This window comes from Branchiostoma lanceolatum, chromosome 4 (genome assembly GCF_035083965.1).
Source record: "Branchiostoma lanceolatum isolate klBraLanc5 chromosome 4, klBraLanc5.hap2, whole genome shotgun sequence".
Taxonomy (NCBI): domain Eukaryota; kingdom Metazoa; phylum Chordata; class Leptocardii; order Amphioxiformes; family Branchiostomatidae; genus Branchiostoma; species Branchiostoma lanceolatum.
Window position 1 is genome coordinate 22,373,650 of NC_089725.1, and position 17,665 is coordinate 22,391,314.

Here is a 17,665-nt window from a genome sequence, read left to right on the forward strand (position 1 = left end):
AGCCGTCGAAAATTTACAGTGTTTGCTATCAGAAGAGCTGATCAGTTGGTAAACAACATTACAACCTATATTTACACAGCAGAGCGTTGTCTACCCAGATATAGGAATGCACACGTCAGTTAGTAAAGTCTTTGGTTCTTTTCATTGCCTAACATTAAGTCCTTGGGGATGACAAACTGGCATGGCTCATGCCAAAAATAACAACCTTTCCACGTGTTGGGGATCCACAGGCCCACCATTGAATGCATTCTTCTGTTGTGCAGAGGGTTGTGTGGTGTAATGTCATAGGTGCTGGTAATGCTGTGCAATGGAACAAAGTCTTACTTTCATAATAATAAATACACAAGACAACATTCCTGTTATATAACCACACACCTTTATTCACCATTGAATTTAATGTTGTTAATAGACTCTAATACCACGAATATATTTCTGAAACACACCAATCAATTCATAAGGCAATGTAGATTTGATCAATGGTTTGCACCCCAACCTTGTCAGTGCTCTTAATTTGACTATAATCATTACCACTGGTATATCCTCTATTATATAGTATCGATATCTTCTATTCTTGTTGGTCTCAAGTTTGCCAATTTTCTAGATCACAACATCATAGAGTTTTGCTAAATATTTTCCAGAAAAAATGAAACCACAAGGCAGTTTCTGCATGATAAAGCAAAGTATGTGACATGCCACAACCCACTTCTTTCCTTCTTCTCCATACTCCTCTCCAAGTACATCATTTCTTGTGAAGTAAACCACTCTCTCACAGTCTTTTCTGCACCCTTCATCTTTCCAACACTTTGAATTAACACAATATCTCTCACTGTCCTGATTTCTTAAACATCATATCTGACTTCAACATCTGACTGAAGCCTCTGTCGTGTAAACTCACTCCTTTACCCTTGATCCTTTACTCTTCCTCTCTAACCTTCATCATTGGCATACACATACTCTCCCTTCTAATCTCATTCTACTTGCAATCTTTGCACTCTAAGCTGTAAGCTATCCATAGTATTTGGTCGATCAAACATCAAACTACACTTCTATCACTTATCTGATCACAGAATGTTGTTTTCCTCAAAACAACCATTCTGACAAGATACAGTCATCAACATATAGCCACAGTGAGGCTGTGCTTGTTGATGTGACAGTTGTTGTCTATATCCACTCTGCAGTCAGCAAGGCCACACCGTGCTCGTAGAAGCCGTGGTTGGCCCCAGAACGGCTGCCTGCGGTCTGGAGGTCCACGGTGAACAGCAGGTCGGCTCGGGTCTGGTTCAGGTACACCGGCAGGGTCACCTGTGGGTGGGGGGAACAGGGTCAGTCAGACATAATAAAAACAATGACAATATTAGTATTAAAATTACCATACTTTATGCAGGTTTTTCTGTTGGCTATCTTAGCTGACATGAAACGTTTTGCACTGAGGCCCGAATCAGGGGTTCACACCTTATTACTACTACAAAAGAGAGTGTTAAAAAGAAATGACAGAATAGCACTTATTAGTTATACAAATTATTTCATCAATCAACATTATGGATTAAAGGGTTTAAGTTACATGTAAAAGGAAAAAATTACACTTGCCATTGATGGTGACTTTTGGACATCTCCTTGGGCCCTGAGGAAGAAAACAAAATAAAGGTTAGAAGAGAAAGTTGGCAAGACTAGAGATGTTGAAATGTCCACACATAACATCCTCATCATCAAATCACGGGTTTAACAATCAGACTCCAACAGCACGTCTATGGCTCTGTCTGTACCTGATCCAGCGGAGGCAGGTGATGGGCAGCTCAGTAGAGATGGTCTTACTCAGCTGCAGGGTGTTCTGCTTACAGATGGCTCCCTGTAGTTTCAAGCCTGGACAACACGGAAAAGAAACATTCTTATTTCAAATGCAACTTCTTGCCAGAAGTGGTGGCACATTCTTGCCATCTAAAACTCATATAACACTCAATAGCAGCTATTGCCTGGCTGTACAATCTTAAAGCCATCCTAGGTGTCACTGCTCTTGTTTCTAGAAGTAAGTCTGCTAGACTAGAATTTAAAATTGCCTACACTGCAATGCCAACATTTCCTGCTTTCATCTCAAGGCCCTAAGATGCTCTACAAGGATACACGAGAGGTTGATTTTTAAATTTGTTTAACTATTGCTGGGATGACTTATATGCTACACGTTGTCTGTGAACTGACCTGTCACCATGAAGGTGCCCCCGTCCCTGGGGATGTCCTTGCCGCTGCCGTCAGAGATGTGCACCTCCATGGCCAGCTCCTCCAGGGACCAGCTGTTGGCCTGCGACACGTACTGACGGGTGGCCGTGATGAAGGCTTCGGGGACAAACAGACCGCCCAGCCAGATGTGCTGGTTCTGTAGGAGAAGCGAAAAAACTTTCCTGTATCTGATACACCTTTTCAATACAAACTATGCACATCAAAACACCTTGTTGCACTCATTGCCAAATATTGTGACAGTTTGCGTGATTAAACAGAATGCGACTTGTTTCATTCTCTGTTCATATCTCATATGGTCTTTTTAACTGTAGGAGAGAACTGTAGGATTCTGAAAAGCATCAGCGAATGTGAAACATGCATTTAGGCATGCCTTGACTTGATACAGCCTAAAGGACACACATAGCAACCCATCCATGAGAAACTATCACAGTAATGTCACCTGTTGGAGAAGAAGAAGTTACCTTAAGTTCCTTGGCACCACCCTGTGCTGTAGCCTGAGAGATCTTGTGCAGCTGCTTAATTCGTTGTCCGAAGTCGATCACCCATTGGATGACTGTCATGCCATCAGGGACCTTGTACCGACGCCAGGACTGCGGCAGCATACCTGAGGAACAAATGGATTGGTGCATCAAATCTGAGTTTGCATACCTAACTCTTCAGTTCTTAGCTTACAAAAACAGGCTGTTAATGCATTGTTTGGAATGTTGACTTTTCCTCTGCTGATGATCCACACAGAAAATCTACAGCATATTGTTTACACAATGTGTGACATCAAAGCTTGCTGCCTGATGTGCCTCTAAAGGTCTAAGGTAAGGACATCAAACCTAACACAAAGTCATCTTCTTCCCTTATTACAACACCCAGCATTTGATTTGGGCTCCAGAACTGAAAAAAAAATTACACTACCTTTGGCCAGCACACTGATAAGTTCCCTGTCTTCATTGGTCTGCTTCTTCTTGCCTTCACACACCAGAACCACATTCTCCAGGTTGGTGCGTACCTCCCTCAGCAGCCGAGACCCGGCGTTCACCTACAGAGGGGAAACACAGCTCTTATTGTCCAGTCTTCTAATCTTACAGGATGGTGCCTAGTACAATATTTTGGACAAGTATTTAACACACAAGCTATGGTGGTTCGAGTAGTGGGAGGCCAGTACTTGACATAATCAAGCAAGCATGTAAGCAAATGAATGACAACAATTTCTAAAAAGTCTTGGTGTACATCTTCCAACAGTGATCTCTGCACCATATTTACTTGCTTCACCTTACATGTACTTCAAACTGTTGTCTTTACCTCGCGTTCGAAGAATCGGAACAGAGGGTCCTTGATGTTTTCTGCTGTTCGACGCAGTACTGTCAGTTTCTGGAAAAGTCAAAGATGTAAGTTAGCATATTACATACATTGTAGCTAAAACATGTGAAGTAACAATGGTCATATCATCTGGATAAATGTCCTTCCATCACAAACAACATGAGATACCTTAGGAATCTGGGAGAGCCAGTTGGAGGTAGACATGAGCAGAGTGCGCATCCAGGCCGGGCGGCCGTCCCCACTGCTGGTGGCACGTTTCCTGCTGCCTGCCCGAGGTCGGCCCTCCTCCATCATATCCTCATCATCCTCCAACATCTGCATACGCAGCAGGTTGATGATCATGTCCGCCCCTGTAGGTTTAACACACTGGCGGTTAGACGCTACCAGAGGGGGGGGGACTTTCAAGTTTCATTAAGAGAAAATGATATGTTAGAGCAAAGCAATTACTCGATGCTTAAACATCTAGTTAGTTTGTTTTCATGATCAAAGTATCATAACTTTCATGCTATGTGCATCAACGTATTTTAAAAAATGTTCCATGTTTCCTCATAAAGTTTAAATGAGGTAACACTGTTCCTAAAATGACCCTACCTTGTGTTGTGAGCAGCACTTTCTCAGCATTGTTGGGCAGTCCCAGCCAGGATGGAGTTTGCATGTCAGGCAGCCCCTCTGACCACTGCAGGAACTGGTCCCGATGGATGCCCTCAGGCATGATGATGTCCTTGTTTCCATCTACCTTGCTGACCAGCTGGAAGTCTCTCTCGAAGCTGCTGGCTGTGAACAGCTTGTCCAGGAAGGCGTTCAACAGGCGCTGAGGGAGAACAACATGAGAACAAGATCAGGAGGGATACACGGCTCCTAGTTTCAATGTACACAACCTCCACAAATGTACAAAATCAGCCAAGTCACATCTCCGTACTAGCCAGACACATTACAAGCCCATAGCCAGATTGATCATGGGACAGTAGATCAAAATTGCCCCAACAAGCATATTGCAAGACGATATGTTTAACATTGCCAACCATTGACATGCAAATGTTGTATACCTGATCAAATTCATTGTCCACACGGCCTCCATAGATAGCCTGGGACAGCAGTATACGGAGGGCGTCCCATGGCACCTTGTCTGGTGGCAGGTTAGCTCGGCCCTGTCAGCGGAGGAGAAAAAACTTTTAGTCATCATCACAAAGCACACAAGCACTTTTTTATACCAATCTACCAATCAAGAATGTTAGTATCATTCTTGGCGCTGTGTCATACATGGACAACATACAAACACTATGGAAACAACTGTCTATAGATGTTCGAACTCTCGGACACAAAGACTTAAATACCATACTTCAAAACACAAAGGAAGCCTTTTCTCTTCACTAGTTTTCTGAGCTACCATTTTCCTTTGCCTAAATAAGTCATGACACATTGCAAGAAAGCACAATTGACTTTCTGTTTTCTTATTCATGCTGTAAAGTGAATAGTTCCAATCCCACCTTTGCGGCCATTTCAATCCAGGTGTCCAGCGTATCGCAGGAACAGCGGAGGTCCGACTCATTGAACTCGTAAGACTTGGACCATCCCAGGGGAGCATAGCGGAGACGCTCCTGCACCACAGCATGGAACCAGGCCAGCAGGAAGTACAGCCGTGCTCGCTCGCCGGGCGCCTGTTGGACAGTCAACATTAGCCTTAGTAACTTTAAGGCATTCAAGGACAATGGTAAAAATATATATATGGACATAGAAATATTGGAACACATCAGGCTATGACCTTTCAATGAGAACACTCAAAATAAAGTACTTGACACATCACATCACAACATACTTGAACTATTCCATGTCTACTGTTTAGTCTGTAAACCAACACTTTTGTCTCTTACTGTGAACTGTGTTGCTCCTTTTAAAGAATCAAGCAGTTAAAAAAAATTAGAACTAGAAGCTGGATGTAGAGATATTTAGCTGACCTTGCACATGCGTGAGGCAGGGATGGTGCTGAAGGTTCCCAGCAGGTTGGCCTTCACACCAGGTGGAGGTTCAAACACAAACACACGGCCGGCACGCAGCAGGTTCACTGGAACCTGAGGGAGACAAGAACAGCTGCTGTTACATCACAAGACTTCAGTACTGTGGTGGTACAATTTTTCATTACAAACCTCTATGTGTAACTTAGTTCCAGTCTACATCTCTGAAATTGGCTATCTTAGTGGCATCATTTACTAGTAGTTGAAGACATTTGGGGAGCAGCAACAACAAGGTTTTTGGACTCCTGTCCCAATCATTTTCATTACTATTTCAAAAGGTATCAAATCCTTTTGCAATGGAAAATCTTCCCACACCATTTTTATCATACAGCTCTGACTGACCTTGGGGTTGATTTCCATGGTGAGGAAGAGTCGGAAGTCGCGGTGAGGTGTCAGTGAGTGGAGCTTCTTCTCCAACTGCACCAGCCACTGGGGGGCCAGGTGAACGTTCTTCAACAGCACCCACCTGTCAAACACACATGGTTAATGTTACCATACAGATAAATAAAAACACAACACAAAACATGGTAAAACATGTTTCTCCACCCTATTGTTCGAATTTCAGGAGCAATTTGTTTTTACCGTATATCCTCCCCTCTGCATGTATGATAGCTAATGGACAGAGTTAAGTATTCAAAGAATCCTCCCTTGTCCATATTTCTTCAACTAAAAATAAATACATGAGAGTAGCCCCTGAAATGTACATGTCTGACTAAAATACTTCCTTACAAATATCAAAGAAATCATACACTCATGTGAGTGATAAGATTCAGTATATACAATAAAAGAAAAACACAGTACCTTCCAGACTTGGTGGCAGTGTTGATGGCCTTGTCGGCCAGGCTGAATCCTTCAGCAGACCCGATGGCGATGGGGGTCAGACCCTTGCCCAGTTCAGCCGCCACATCTTCCACATGTCCGCTGGCATCATAGCCAGGTACAGAGCACAGCAGGAGGGGTGTGTTGGACTTAATCTGCAACAGTCACAGAAGTGTTATAGAGGTACAGAGTAGCCATGTATCCCGTTAAACATCGGTAAAAAATCTTTTGATGTGTAGCAGCCGAAACTGTCAATGCCTTCAAGTCAAAGCTGGACAGACACTGGAGAGCCTAATACATGCCCAACCCTACATAAACTCTCAATATAAACTCTGGACTATAAAATGCAAATCTCATTGGCAATATACTGCCTCTTATCCAAAGACTATGATAAGATATTGATGTTGAGTGGTTTAACAGCCATCTGAGAGCCGAAGACTGCTGCCTTACCTCGTTCTCCACAGTCCCAGCCAGGTCTAGCTCCTGCTCGGCACAGTGCATGAAGGAGTCTCCCATCACGGTCTGCACAAACTTGTGAGTGATGGCCTGTAGGCGGTCCGGACGGAAGGCCTGGATCACCAGCAGTCGCTGCATGTCACGTCCAGTCTTGGCTGCAAAAAGATCAACAAAACATATATGTTACTTACTGTGTTTTACTTAACCAACAATATCGCCATGTTACATACAGATATCAATTGCTTGATGTCATTACGTACAAATCTGGCTGATCTAACTGCGCAGTCCCAGTTCTGGAGGAAAGTTTTGTAGTTTTAGGTGATGTCATTGTTTACATATAGACACCTGGCTGATATAACATGGTGACCTTAAACTTCTGATTTACTTACTGAGATTGTCATCATCAGTACTTACTGAGATTGTCATCATCAGCCCACAGCACAGGAACGTCCACCTCTGGAGTGACTGACTCCACCCAGGAGGAGAAGGCATCCTCAGCCTGGACACGCACGGCCAGGTTACTGAAGGAGGGGAGGTGCGTCAGGCGCATCATGCTCTCCAGCTGCAGGGAAAACAGGCCACACAGGTCTGAGTATCTCAAATACTGTAATTCTTATTTCTTTCACTGTAACTATATGTTCACTGTTTTCACTGTCGCCTCTGTATCGTGAACTTATCATCATCGTGAAAAACCTGTTGCAGTTATTTATGATTCATTCACACATCCGTTCCGTGAAGTGAAATGAAAATGTCCATTTTCCTTACACCGTGAAATTTTGCTACCATGAAGATAAAGTGAATTACAGTATACAGTGTTACTTGAATTTCAAATGTTATTACGCACTAGTTACTATAACCTCAAACGCGAGAAGAAGAAGAAAAATCAATCCAGTCCAAATATAACTGTTTCATAACAGATTCCTAAGCACACTTTTTCTGGACAAACTTTGATGTCTTTACACTGACCTGTTCTGTGGCCAGCCCCTCTACGATTGGCAGCTCGTGGCTCTTCACCACCGTCTCCTTCCCGCGCAGCAGGTGCTGGAACTCTGTGTCATACTCCGTCGGTTCGTCCATGACTCCCTTCAGGAAGATGCGCACCATCAACACAGCAAAGGTGATCCTATCCTTGAACAGCATGCCACGGGCAACACGCTTAAATGACTCCTGTAGTGGTGACAAAGGAATGAGTTATACTTGGTGTATCCCAAGGCCTTCTAACCACATCAAAATCACACAGGTGTTAAGTTTAGCTTTTTATCTTCACAATGGATTGGGGATTTTTACTAAACCTTGCAGTAAACAGAAGACAGCATGACAAAATCATCAACCCTCAGCATGGGTGATTCAAACCGAGATGTTGTAATAAGCAAATTCAGTAGCTTTTACATGGTGCCCATCTCTGTTTCCTTAACCAATACTACAGCAGAGGGCTGGTAATTTAAACAGTGAAAAACCATCTGGTTGCTCTGAAAAGTAAAATAAACAGTGACCTGGAAGAGATCTTTGATGATGACATTGAGGCGAGCCATGTAGTCTGTGACCCCCTGCAGGTGGGAGTTCTCGTACAGGACGGCATGGTAGATGTCCAGGAAGAACTGCAGCGAGTACTGGTACAGGAAGTGGATCTGCAGAAACAAACATGGAAAACACTGTAATGTAGGTCACCTCCCCTCTTATCTGTCTCCATTTCATGATCTAATGTTACTAAGAAATTAAGATATCTGGAAGCAAGGGACAGACTTTGGACAAATATTTAAACATTACACTGGACACAACAAGAATTTGCTACTTTGGGGATTTTTCAAGACCAACAAGACCTGGGGAACTTTTGAGACGAGAAGGGACAGAATGTTCCCTAAGGACTGCATGATGGTCTTCTGTGGCCTACATTGGAACAAGGTACGCTGTTCTGTCTTACTCTATCATATAATATATTGATGGCATTTGCACTATACTACCTCCACGTGCAGCATTTTAAAGAGATGGTACATAGAAAGATTGTGACAGTGTGTAGGCTGTGCCCACCTGGTGAGTAGAGTCCATGGTGAAGTAGATGCTGCTGCAGGCTGCTGCCAGCGGATGGTACTGCTGGGACACACGCTCCACCTCACCCATCACAGCATCCGTCTCCTCCACCTTCCGTGTGATCTCTGCAGCCTCCTTCTTCAGAGTCTCCAGGTGGGTGATGATGCGATCGTCGTCCAGGATCTTACCCTTCACGTCGTTCAGGGCCTGGAGCAGGGACTTCTCCAACTGGCGCAGACGCAGGTGGAACTCACCTGGGGATAAGAAAGCCTTTATTAAAACTCCATTTACAGTTTTATCAATGTTATCACCTGATGCAAAGTAAATATACCAAGGATGCAATGAAAAGCTTTTCTCTTGTGTATATTGTTGACGGAAGGAGGCCATATACATTGTGTAGAAGGTAACAATTTGCTTTGTGTATTTCTTAAAATTTGCCACAATATCCAGTGGTAAAAGGAAACGTAACAGATGTGCACTTAAAAGTTCATCTGTGTTGGTAGAAGTCATTCTAAATCGGAGTTGAACTGCAATTGCTTACACAAAGATTGGACTAGCCCAAATTTTGTGTTGGCAATTGCAGTTCAATTTTGGTTCAGCCTAACAGATGTGACACAGAGACAGATGTACCCACCTTGCAGCTTCAGCAGGTCAGATCTCTTCTCGTCGACGTCTGGTCGCTCTGCCTTTAGAACCTCGTTCAGACACTGGCTCTGAAGGCTGCTGCGGGTCACCGTGAAGTTCACAAAGGTCACCCTGGAGCAGATGTCGGGGGGAAACTCCACCGTAGGATCTCGGGTGGACAGGAAGATGGTGAAGGAGGGCGACAGATCGATGTCTTGGTCTCCCAGCGTGATGAGAACGCGGCCTCCGGTGCGGCGGACCTCGCGGTTCAGCACAGGATTGAGGATGGGGTCGTAGCTCTCCACGTCCTGCACCAGGAGGGGGTTCCCGAAGCGCAGCGCACTCTCCAGGTTCTTTCGGAAAGAGTCGTCAAGGAAACTGGTCTTGGTGATGGTCCTCTCCCGGTACTCGTTCAGGACAAAAGCGGTGGCCTGCCCGGACGGGTCGATGATCAGGGGGTAGCGGTTGAAACGCTTCAGCATGATGGCGTTTTCCGTGCACAGGTCGTCGGCAGGGAGGGCGTTGGCCTGCCAGCGCAGCCGCTCGTCGGCGTTGGAGAGGTACTCCACGAGGGCGATGTCGGCGCGGAACTTCACGTTGGCCTGCTGGAGGTGGTGCGACCAGGAGTTGAACAGACTCTGCCTCATGTTCTGGTCAAAGTACCCGGCATAAGCCAGGAAGGCGGCAGACAGCAGGCAGTCGCCCACGATGGTGGCCATCTGGTTCTTGAAGGACACGCTGCCGGTCTCCCATCGGTCCCTCTCCATGCCCAGGCTCCTGAGCAGGTCCGTCGCACGGGTCACCTTCTCTTCTACAGCCAGCAGGCTGGCCTTGATGGCCTCGGCCTGGCTGATCAGCACGGCGTACTCCTCCTTGTACCTGGCAATGCTCTTCTCCAGCTCCTGGACCAACCTGTTCATCTCCTCTCCCTCCATCTTGTTCCTGTCTGCCTCCTCTTCCAGTGAGCGCAGCTCCTGGCGCAATGGGTCCACACGCTGGAGCATGTCTGCATAGTTCACCTGGTGAGCAAAAAGTCGTATGTCACAAACCTTGCTGTCTGGGAGTAGATGGCCATGTGACTTCAAAATGATTGACTCAGCACTGTTTCAGCTACATTTTTCATCTTCCGGCGAAACATCCAATATCAGGCATGGTCAATAGCACCATTTCTATTTGGTTAGGAACAGTCCTCTAGTTTGAAGATCCTTTGCTATCTATCAATCTATCTATCTATCTTTACAATTTTTTAAACACAACGTAAAAAGTGAAGTTGACCTCCAAAACATACCTGTGCAATAGCCCACTTGACCATGGGCCCACAGGCCTTGCTGGCCCTGTCCACTGCCTCAAAGTTGTACTTGGCGTCGGACAGGTACTTGCTCACCATGATCTCCCGAATGTTGTCTGAGATGTCATCAGTCTGGCAAAAAACAGATGAGGCCATCAGTTATGATGACATGTAGTAACAAGGAGCAATCAAACATTACGACATAACCTGTCAGTACTGGTGGCAGCACAAGGAATGTGCTGAGTAGGGAACTTTAAACAGATGAGGTTCTACCATGATGACTGACCTGGAAGTTGACGATGGTACTGATGAAGTTGTCCCTGATGACGATTCCACGGATGGCCTTCCAGTCCGATGTGGGTTCTCCCATCAGAAGGCAGATGGACTCCAGGGCCATCTTGACTGCAGCAGGCGGGTTCACCATGGAACGGACCTGTGACACGTACAAACTCATTACCACTTTACAACAGGGTGTGGACTGATACATATGATGCACAGATAATGGCTATAGCCATACAATGTACCTTATGTTACCAAATGGCAAAGTACATGTACAACAGATAACAACAAGGTATCGTACTCTTAAAGTCAGGCATTGTTGGAACGAAGAGCACTTCTTACTGTGTCTCCTAAACCAGGCAGTTTTAACATTCTATTAGCCATTGGTCTGATCTTACCAAACTTTTACACACTAGGAACACAGAAGGGGTTATCTATTAACAGCAATCACTTAATGCAACACAACATAATGACTATCTGGCACTGACCTCCACCAGATGCTGTTTCTTGATGCCCTTGACAGCTTGCTGGGCCTCGATCACAGCCGGCTCCACCTTGGCGAGGTCCTCCATCACGTACTCACGCTTCACCTTGATCTGTTCCAGCTGGACCTTCAGCTTCTCCTGGATCTCCATGGACATCACCTGTGCAGGGATAACAAAATTTCAAGCAATTATTAAACATTTAGATCAGTAAACATTATTCTATGGAAAGTGTAGACCAGCAAGCAAGCGAGTGAGCAGCTATGAGCCAACTGACAAGTTGGCTGTCATTTATACATATCTCTGTTGAGTCTAATTCTACATAATAGTGGTGGGGAGCAGTGCAGGCAACACAAATGTTCGCAACCATCTTCGAAAAAGGTTATCAGTTCTTCCCATCTTTTGGGGTATGTGGCTACAGCGCATGTTTAAAGTTTTTAGGTGTGCAGCCAAACATACACGCAGATCCAAGGGCAAAGTGTCCTACTGAAGTATTGACAGGACACGAAAACAAATCATGTCCCACCTTCTTCCTCTCAGCCTCCTGCTGGTCCTTCACCATCTCCTTCAGCTTGGCGTTGGCCAGGTTGTTCTTGGCCTCCAGTTCCTGCTTCTTGACTGACAGGCTCTTCCTCATCTCCTCCACCTGCTCCACAGTCTCCCGGATCTTGGACAGGCCCACGTTCAGGTGGAGCTGTTGTTCCTCCAGGTCCGACCGCTTCTCATTGTACAGTTTCACCTGTGGGGCAGGGTCACAACATGACTGTACCTCAACCCAGGAACTAGTCACTGAATAGAATTGTATTACTGTCCACAGATTCCCTTTTCAAGTAATGTACCATGTAAATGAACCTTGCACCGTTCATCTTCTGCCATCTACGTCTACAGATAACTACAACAGAGACCAACAGTTTACAGCTTCCTTTGAAGTCATTAAAGAAACAAACATGAAAAGAAATAACACCTGTGAATGCTAAACATGTTGATGATGAATCAGTAAGACCACACTGTAAGCAAACTCTCATGTAATCATAGTTTTGTACTTTCAAATTAGAGATGTTCATCGGTTGACATGTATGTGGTAAATCCTTACATAGTGGTTGATGAAGTCCAGGTAATGGCGCGGTGTGATTGCCATGATGCGGGCGCCACGTTTGCTCAGCCTCTGGTTGGCCTGGTGCAGGGTCTGGTGCACGTACACGAAGGCGTTGGCGATGATGTCCCTGTGGGTCGGCATCTCGGGCAGACCCTCGAACGCCTGGGGGATGTAGTCAGGCAGCTTCCAGTCTGGCCGCTCCAGGTCCAACTTGCTGGTGAACTCCAGGCCGACGTGGTACAGGGCTCCCTCTGACCAGTCTCCGAACCAGTTCAGTACACATCTGGGGAACAAGGGAAACAGGTACAGTTAGAGCAGCTGGGAGGGTGTCACAGGACACTGTGTCCACATGGTGTAGGATTGTAAGACATTGATGATGGCCATTGTAAGGCGCTATACTGCTAAACCAATTTTTGCACAAAAGTGGTTGGGTTGACATATTCAAGTTTCTTCACTTCCCTGTCTAATCTCAGGTATCTGGAGTGACATGAATCTATAGACCTTCAACTTATCTACACAAAGCTAATCTTCATATTCTTCCAGCCGAGGAAGCCTTAAAACTTCAAATTTGTCCTGATTACTGCGTTATGAGACAGTTAACTTTGCATCAGCATACAAAGTCTGTGATCCAGATGTGAATGATAGATCCTATAATTCAATAAGTTGCCTGACCTGTTGAAGAGAGCGGGTGAGGTGGCAGCCCGGTCCTTCAGACCCTGTGAGGATGGGTTCATGGTGAAGACCACGTGTAGGTTCCTCATGACCTGCTGGGTGAACCACTTGTACAGCTCCTCACCGGTGTCTAACATCAGCCCGTTCCGCTGGGCACCCTCCTTACACTGGGTCATCAGGGTGGTGTACTCATCACCCTCAAACAGTCCTGGCACCTGGGGGAGAGGGGCAACATGCTTAAGGTTTTTGTTTGAACCTTTGTTATTCATGAGAAGCTAAAATCAGTCTGCAGCCCAGTTTTTTTAATGACAGAAGAGGTAAGGGTCAGCCAAGTCCTGAGCAGGATACCAACAGGGGAACTCTTGGCTATTACTAGGTATCCAGCCAATCTGTGACGTTAGCTAGCTAATCCAAAGCTGATAGAACTACTTGACCTCCCTCAACCTGGCCTGGATTTTCTGAGAAGAAAGAATGGCTGCACCTGGTAACAACTGGTATAAAGCCTATTAAGTAGTAAAGTTCTTGGGCAATGTTGACATGGTACTAGAAGTCAATATATGAAGTAACAAATCTGGCAATGGGAAAACTTAACACAGTATGAAGTTCACTAGGGATGTTGAGACCCCACCTCTCCATTAGCCAGAAGTGTGTTGATCCTCTCCAGGAAGCCTGAGTCCAGCACGTTGGACTCATCCATGATGAAGGCGATTTTCTCGTCCTTACAGCCCGACCGTCGCAGGACATTCCGCAGGTCCTCGTCAAAGTCGGCAGCTGTGTACTTCCTGTCATGTTGGAGAAAATATATCAAAAACACACATGAGACAGAAATCTAGAGTATCTGTGGTAAAACTACTGCAAAGGAAAGAAGACAATGTTACATGAACATGGAAAGTCTACAGCTTAGTCAACTTTGCTGTTGGTGATATTTTAATTGTAAAAAAGTATGCAAATGTCAAGAGATTTGTGATGTTTAATGTCAAACACATTGACTTATACTGTTTATCATAGTTTTAAAGAGCAGTGTTCTGCCCACCTGTGGACCTTGATCTGATACACAGTCAGTCCATTCATCCAGGCGACGAATCGAGAGAGGGTGGTCTTGCCGGCCCCGCTCATTCCGATCAGCAGCAGGTGACCTTGTGGCTGCTGGAAGATCCTGTCGATACGCAGAACGTTGTCCAGCACCTCGTTGAACAGGACCAGGGGCACGTCAAGCTCCTCTTCATAGAACACCTGCCAATGGGATCATAGGAGTTGTTGAGTGAAGGAACTGGCTGAATTATGTTTCCCTCATACTACCCAACGATTCTCGCAGGGGCCTAGCTAGAGAAGTTTGCTGCCCTATGTGTCACTCACAGCAAAAGGAAGCAATAAGAATAGTAATCTGATAGTTCACATGCAACAAATCATGCATGGTCCAAGGCTCTTAATATGACACTTTGTCAGCTAAAGTTAAAACCATTAGAATTATCAGCCATTTGGTCTATCAAAGCAATCTAATTCAATCCCAAATCCAAAGTGGTAGCCCTCACTTTGAGGCGAGCCTTGGTGTACTCTCTCAGCTCTTCCCTGTCCACAGGCACATAGTCCTTGGACAGCCACTTGCTGTAGAGGATGGGGCGACCCAGAGCCTTCTGCTGGTCGATGTTGGGGAAGTGCTTGAGTGCCACCATGTTGATGTTCTCGTCTGTCCACTGACGCTCTTCCTCTTCCACCAACCTATCAAACAGCAACATCAAGATTGAGTCACAGTTGACGGGTGAAGAACGTTGTATATAGCTGATAGGAATCGTAGCTGACTGTCAAGCACTACTTCAGGTTCTTTTGGTACTCACTATTAGACACAAGAGTTTACCTTTAGACCTTTAGAAAACAAAATGTATCCACACGTTTTCTGCATCTATCTCTAGATTACACAAGCAAACAACAACGGGAAAACAACAATTATAGTATTTTCTTTGATATCACCTGTCCTGGAAAAGCCTGAGGCCCTCGTGGGCCCAGATGCGCACCAGGCCCTCAACGGGGAGGGACTCCAGGGGTCGCAGCGCCTCCAGGATACCTCGCACCCAGCGGGTCATTTCACGTGGGCTGTAGATGTAGTGTGGCTGGGTGTCCTGAGTAAACCTCTCCTGTGAAACACACCACCAACAGGAGAAAATCAGTTGTTTGTTCATACCATAAAAGTGTCCAAAAAGGACTAATATTTACAGAATGAAAGGCACAATAAGCTGGGAGTATTGTGAAGCGACATTAGCTTGAAGTAAATCATTAGAACCATCCAAAATTTCTGTAATACAACCTAACCACCAACCTATTCTGTGGACAACTACATGTACATCCTAGCAGAAGACAACAGCAGAAAAAACAATCTGATAAAGTACAACCCAAAAATTGATAAAAATACTTGTAATATGTAAAGAACACAGTTACCCACCTGTGACATAGTGAAGAACTCCACCATTGCCATAGTGAGAGGCTCTGCGTAGGTACGCAGGGTGGGGATGAGGCGCAGCATGGCACGGTTGAAGGTGCCGTAGATCTGCATGAGGGAGGGGGCTGCAGGGTAGTCCACATACACCACAGGGACATGTCGCAGGAACCTACAATGCAACAGGTACACATGTCAGGGGAGCGTTCCTTCAAGATTGCCCACTATACAAATGTAGCTAGAGGAGTTGACTGCTTAATAACGTGTTATATGTAGATGCCGAGCAGCTACCACTATTCACGACCAAGGCACAAACAAACTAAATTCAAATCTACTTCCCTTCTGTAAGACCTAATAACATTTTCGATGGAAGACAGGTACTAACAGCCTGTCCTTGCTCCAATCACGCAGCAAGATGACTATTTCACAGTGCCTACCTGTGAGACAGCGGCTTGCGACCTGGATCTGTGGGGGGATTGCACGCTCCCACAAACTGGATCCTCTCAAACTTGACCCACTGTTGGTCTGCGGCGCGGAAGAAGCCTCCGTGCTCGACCATCTGGCGCAGGAAGGAGATGACTCGCTGGGTGCCTGTGAAAGGGACATCATGGGACATGTTACACTTCAATGGAAATAAATTGAACTTAGGCATCCACTAAGATAACCTTTCTAAATGCTTTTCTAAGTTCAATTCTAAACATTGTCATAGAGGTATCACCAGTATCACCAGGAAGAATGCCACTTTTTCCTTTTCCTGCAAGTTTACCACACTATCATAGCAGAATCTTCTTGAGAGAATCCTGCCACTTTTCTAAGGTAAGGAGGGAATAAGTAGGAGGTGTTTTGATTCGTACCATACTTGTCCATGTCTGGCAGGTTGATCTCATCACAGAAGACCACCAACCACTTGCCCAGCTGGATGGGAGACAGCACCAGGCCATGGGGGGTCCTCCGGTACTCACAGTAGTGATCAAACGTCTTCAGCATCAGCTCTGGGGTCGTCGCACTGGAGAAGTTCAGCCCAACAACCTATGGCGTCCAGAGAAAAGTTGTTAGATATGTACTTCTTGCTTCACTTCTCTTGGTATACCAGCATTTGATAATGATTTTGTAATTACAAGAATTCAGTCAATGCAACTGGCATTGCAAAATATTTACCAGGTAGAATTCTGCATTTTGTCACAGAGGAAAATACACCTCGGTGGTTCTGCAAGGAGGTGCACAGCTACTTAGAATAATCTCCAAAGAAACTTCTATAAAATATGTTGCCATCATCAGTCAGGTAACAAGGACTTTGTAGTCCAAATACAACAATATAGTCTAGAACATTTGGTTTTGCACAAAACTGAGTGTTACAACTTTGCAGCTTGTAGAAGACTTCAAACACCTTCTACCAAAGTCAGCGAACAAAGAAAGCTTCATTGTTAGTATGCAGGGAAAGAACTGCAGACTCTGAACTTTGTATGGTTGAACACACAATACTTTCAGTAGTATATACATTGTAGTAAATTGAAGTTACACCTGCTCTGTGTATAGCCTGCCTTATCAATGAAGATTTAAGGGACATACTGCTCTTTTGAGCTTAATTCTTCTTACAATCTTAAAGTTAATTCTGTGGACTGTTCAAGACAATTTATGCCATTATGTTTGAATGTGGATGACTCCAATTCAACGGCTTCCATCTTAAAATATACCATCATTTACAATAATGCATAGTGTGTCTGTGCAATTAACCAGTCTCTATCATTGGTATGGGAGCACAGAAAGGAATACACCTGTAATTAAAAATCAGCATTGCTTGTGCAATAGCGATCCCTAGATCTGACCGTTTAACAAAAAACTGCAAAAATATACAAACTTCATCTATATTCTTGTGTCAATACAGCCAACTGAAGTTTTTGAAAGACTTCTTGGTAGAAAATGTCATGAAAATCA

At 45.0% G+C, this 17,665-nt stretch overlaps 1 protein-coding gene across 2 annotated transcripts in view; it reads right to left on the bottom strand.

The window, feature by feature from the left end:
* Positions 1 to 353: 353 nt before the first annotated feature.
* The window catches only part of LOC136433386 (cytoplasmic dynein 1 heavy chain 1-like), a 42,212-nt gene continuing 24,900 nt past the window's right edge, over positions 354 to 17,665 (bottom strand). For both annotated transcript variants that reach the window (XM_066425541.1, XM_066425540.1), the window contains 33 exons: positions 16,585 to 16,759; positions 16,168 to 16,321; positions 15,737 to 15,902; positions 15,268 to 15,431; positions 14,832 to 15,018; positions 14,333 to 14,532; positions 13,928 to 14,081; positions 13,300 to 13,514; positions 12,625 to 12,910; positions 12,058 to 12,270; positions 11,538 to 11,693; positions 11,057 to 11,203; positions 10,771 to 10,902; positions 9,493 to 10,501; positions 8,859 to 9,112; positions 8,324 to 8,458; positions 7,797 to 7,997; positions 7,245 to 7,392; positions 6,825 to 6,985; positions 6,357 to 6,529; positions 5,898 to 6,021; positions 5,499 to 5,612; positions 5,031 to 5,201; positions 4,590 to 4,691; positions 4,135 to 4,354; positions 3,712 to 3,893; positions 3,526 to 3,594; positions 3,139 to 3,262; positions 2,694 to 2,836; positions 2,194 to 2,368; positions 1,764 to 1,860; positions 1,588 to 1,621; positions 354 to 1,302 (listed from right to left, as the gene is read on the bottom strand). In XM_066425541.1, coding sequence (XP_066281638.1) covers positions 1,162 to 1,302; positions 1,588 to 1,621; positions 1,764 to 1,860; positions 2,194 to 2,368; positions 2,694 to 2,836; positions 3,139 to 3,262; positions 3,526 to 3,594; positions 3,712 to 3,893; positions 4,135 to 4,354; positions 4,590 to 4,691; positions 5,031 to 5,201; positions 5,499 to 5,612; positions 5,898 to 6,021; positions 6,357 to 6,529; positions 6,825 to 6,985; positions 7,245 to 7,392; positions 7,797 to 7,997; positions 8,324 to 8,458; positions 8,859 to 9,112; positions 9,493 to 10,501; positions 10,771 to 10,902; positions 11,057 to 11,203; positions 11,538 to 11,693; positions 12,058 to 12,270; positions 12,625 to 12,910; positions 13,300 to 13,514; positions 13,928 to 14,081; positions 14,333 to 14,532; positions 14,832 to 15,018; positions 15,268 to 15,431; positions 15,737 to 15,902; positions 16,168 to 16,321; positions 16,585 to 16,759 — 6,126 coding nt within the window. In that variant the 3' untranslated portion in view covers positions 354 to 1,161. The remainder of the gene's footprint in view (positions 1,303 to 1,587; positions 1,622 to 1,763; positions 1,861 to 2,193; positions 2,369 to 2,693; positions 2,837 to 3,138; positions 3,263 to 3,525; positions 3,595 to 3,711; positions 3,894 to 4,134; positions 4,355 to 4,589; positions 4,692 to 5,030; positions 5,202 to 5,498; positions 5,613 to 5,897; positions 6,022 to 6,356; positions 6,530 to 6,824; positions 6,986 to 7,244; positions 7,393 to 7,796; positions 7,998 to 8,323; positions 8,459 to 8,858; positions 9,113 to 9,492; positions 10,502 to 10,770; positions 10,903 to 11,056; positions 11,204 to 11,537; positions 11,694 to 12,057; positions 12,271 to 12,624; positions 12,911 to 13,299; positions 13,515 to 13,927; positions 14,082 to 14,332; positions 14,533 to 14,831; positions 15,019 to 15,267; positions 15,432 to 15,736; positions 15,903 to 16,167; positions 16,322 to 16,584; positions 16,760 to 17,665) is intronic.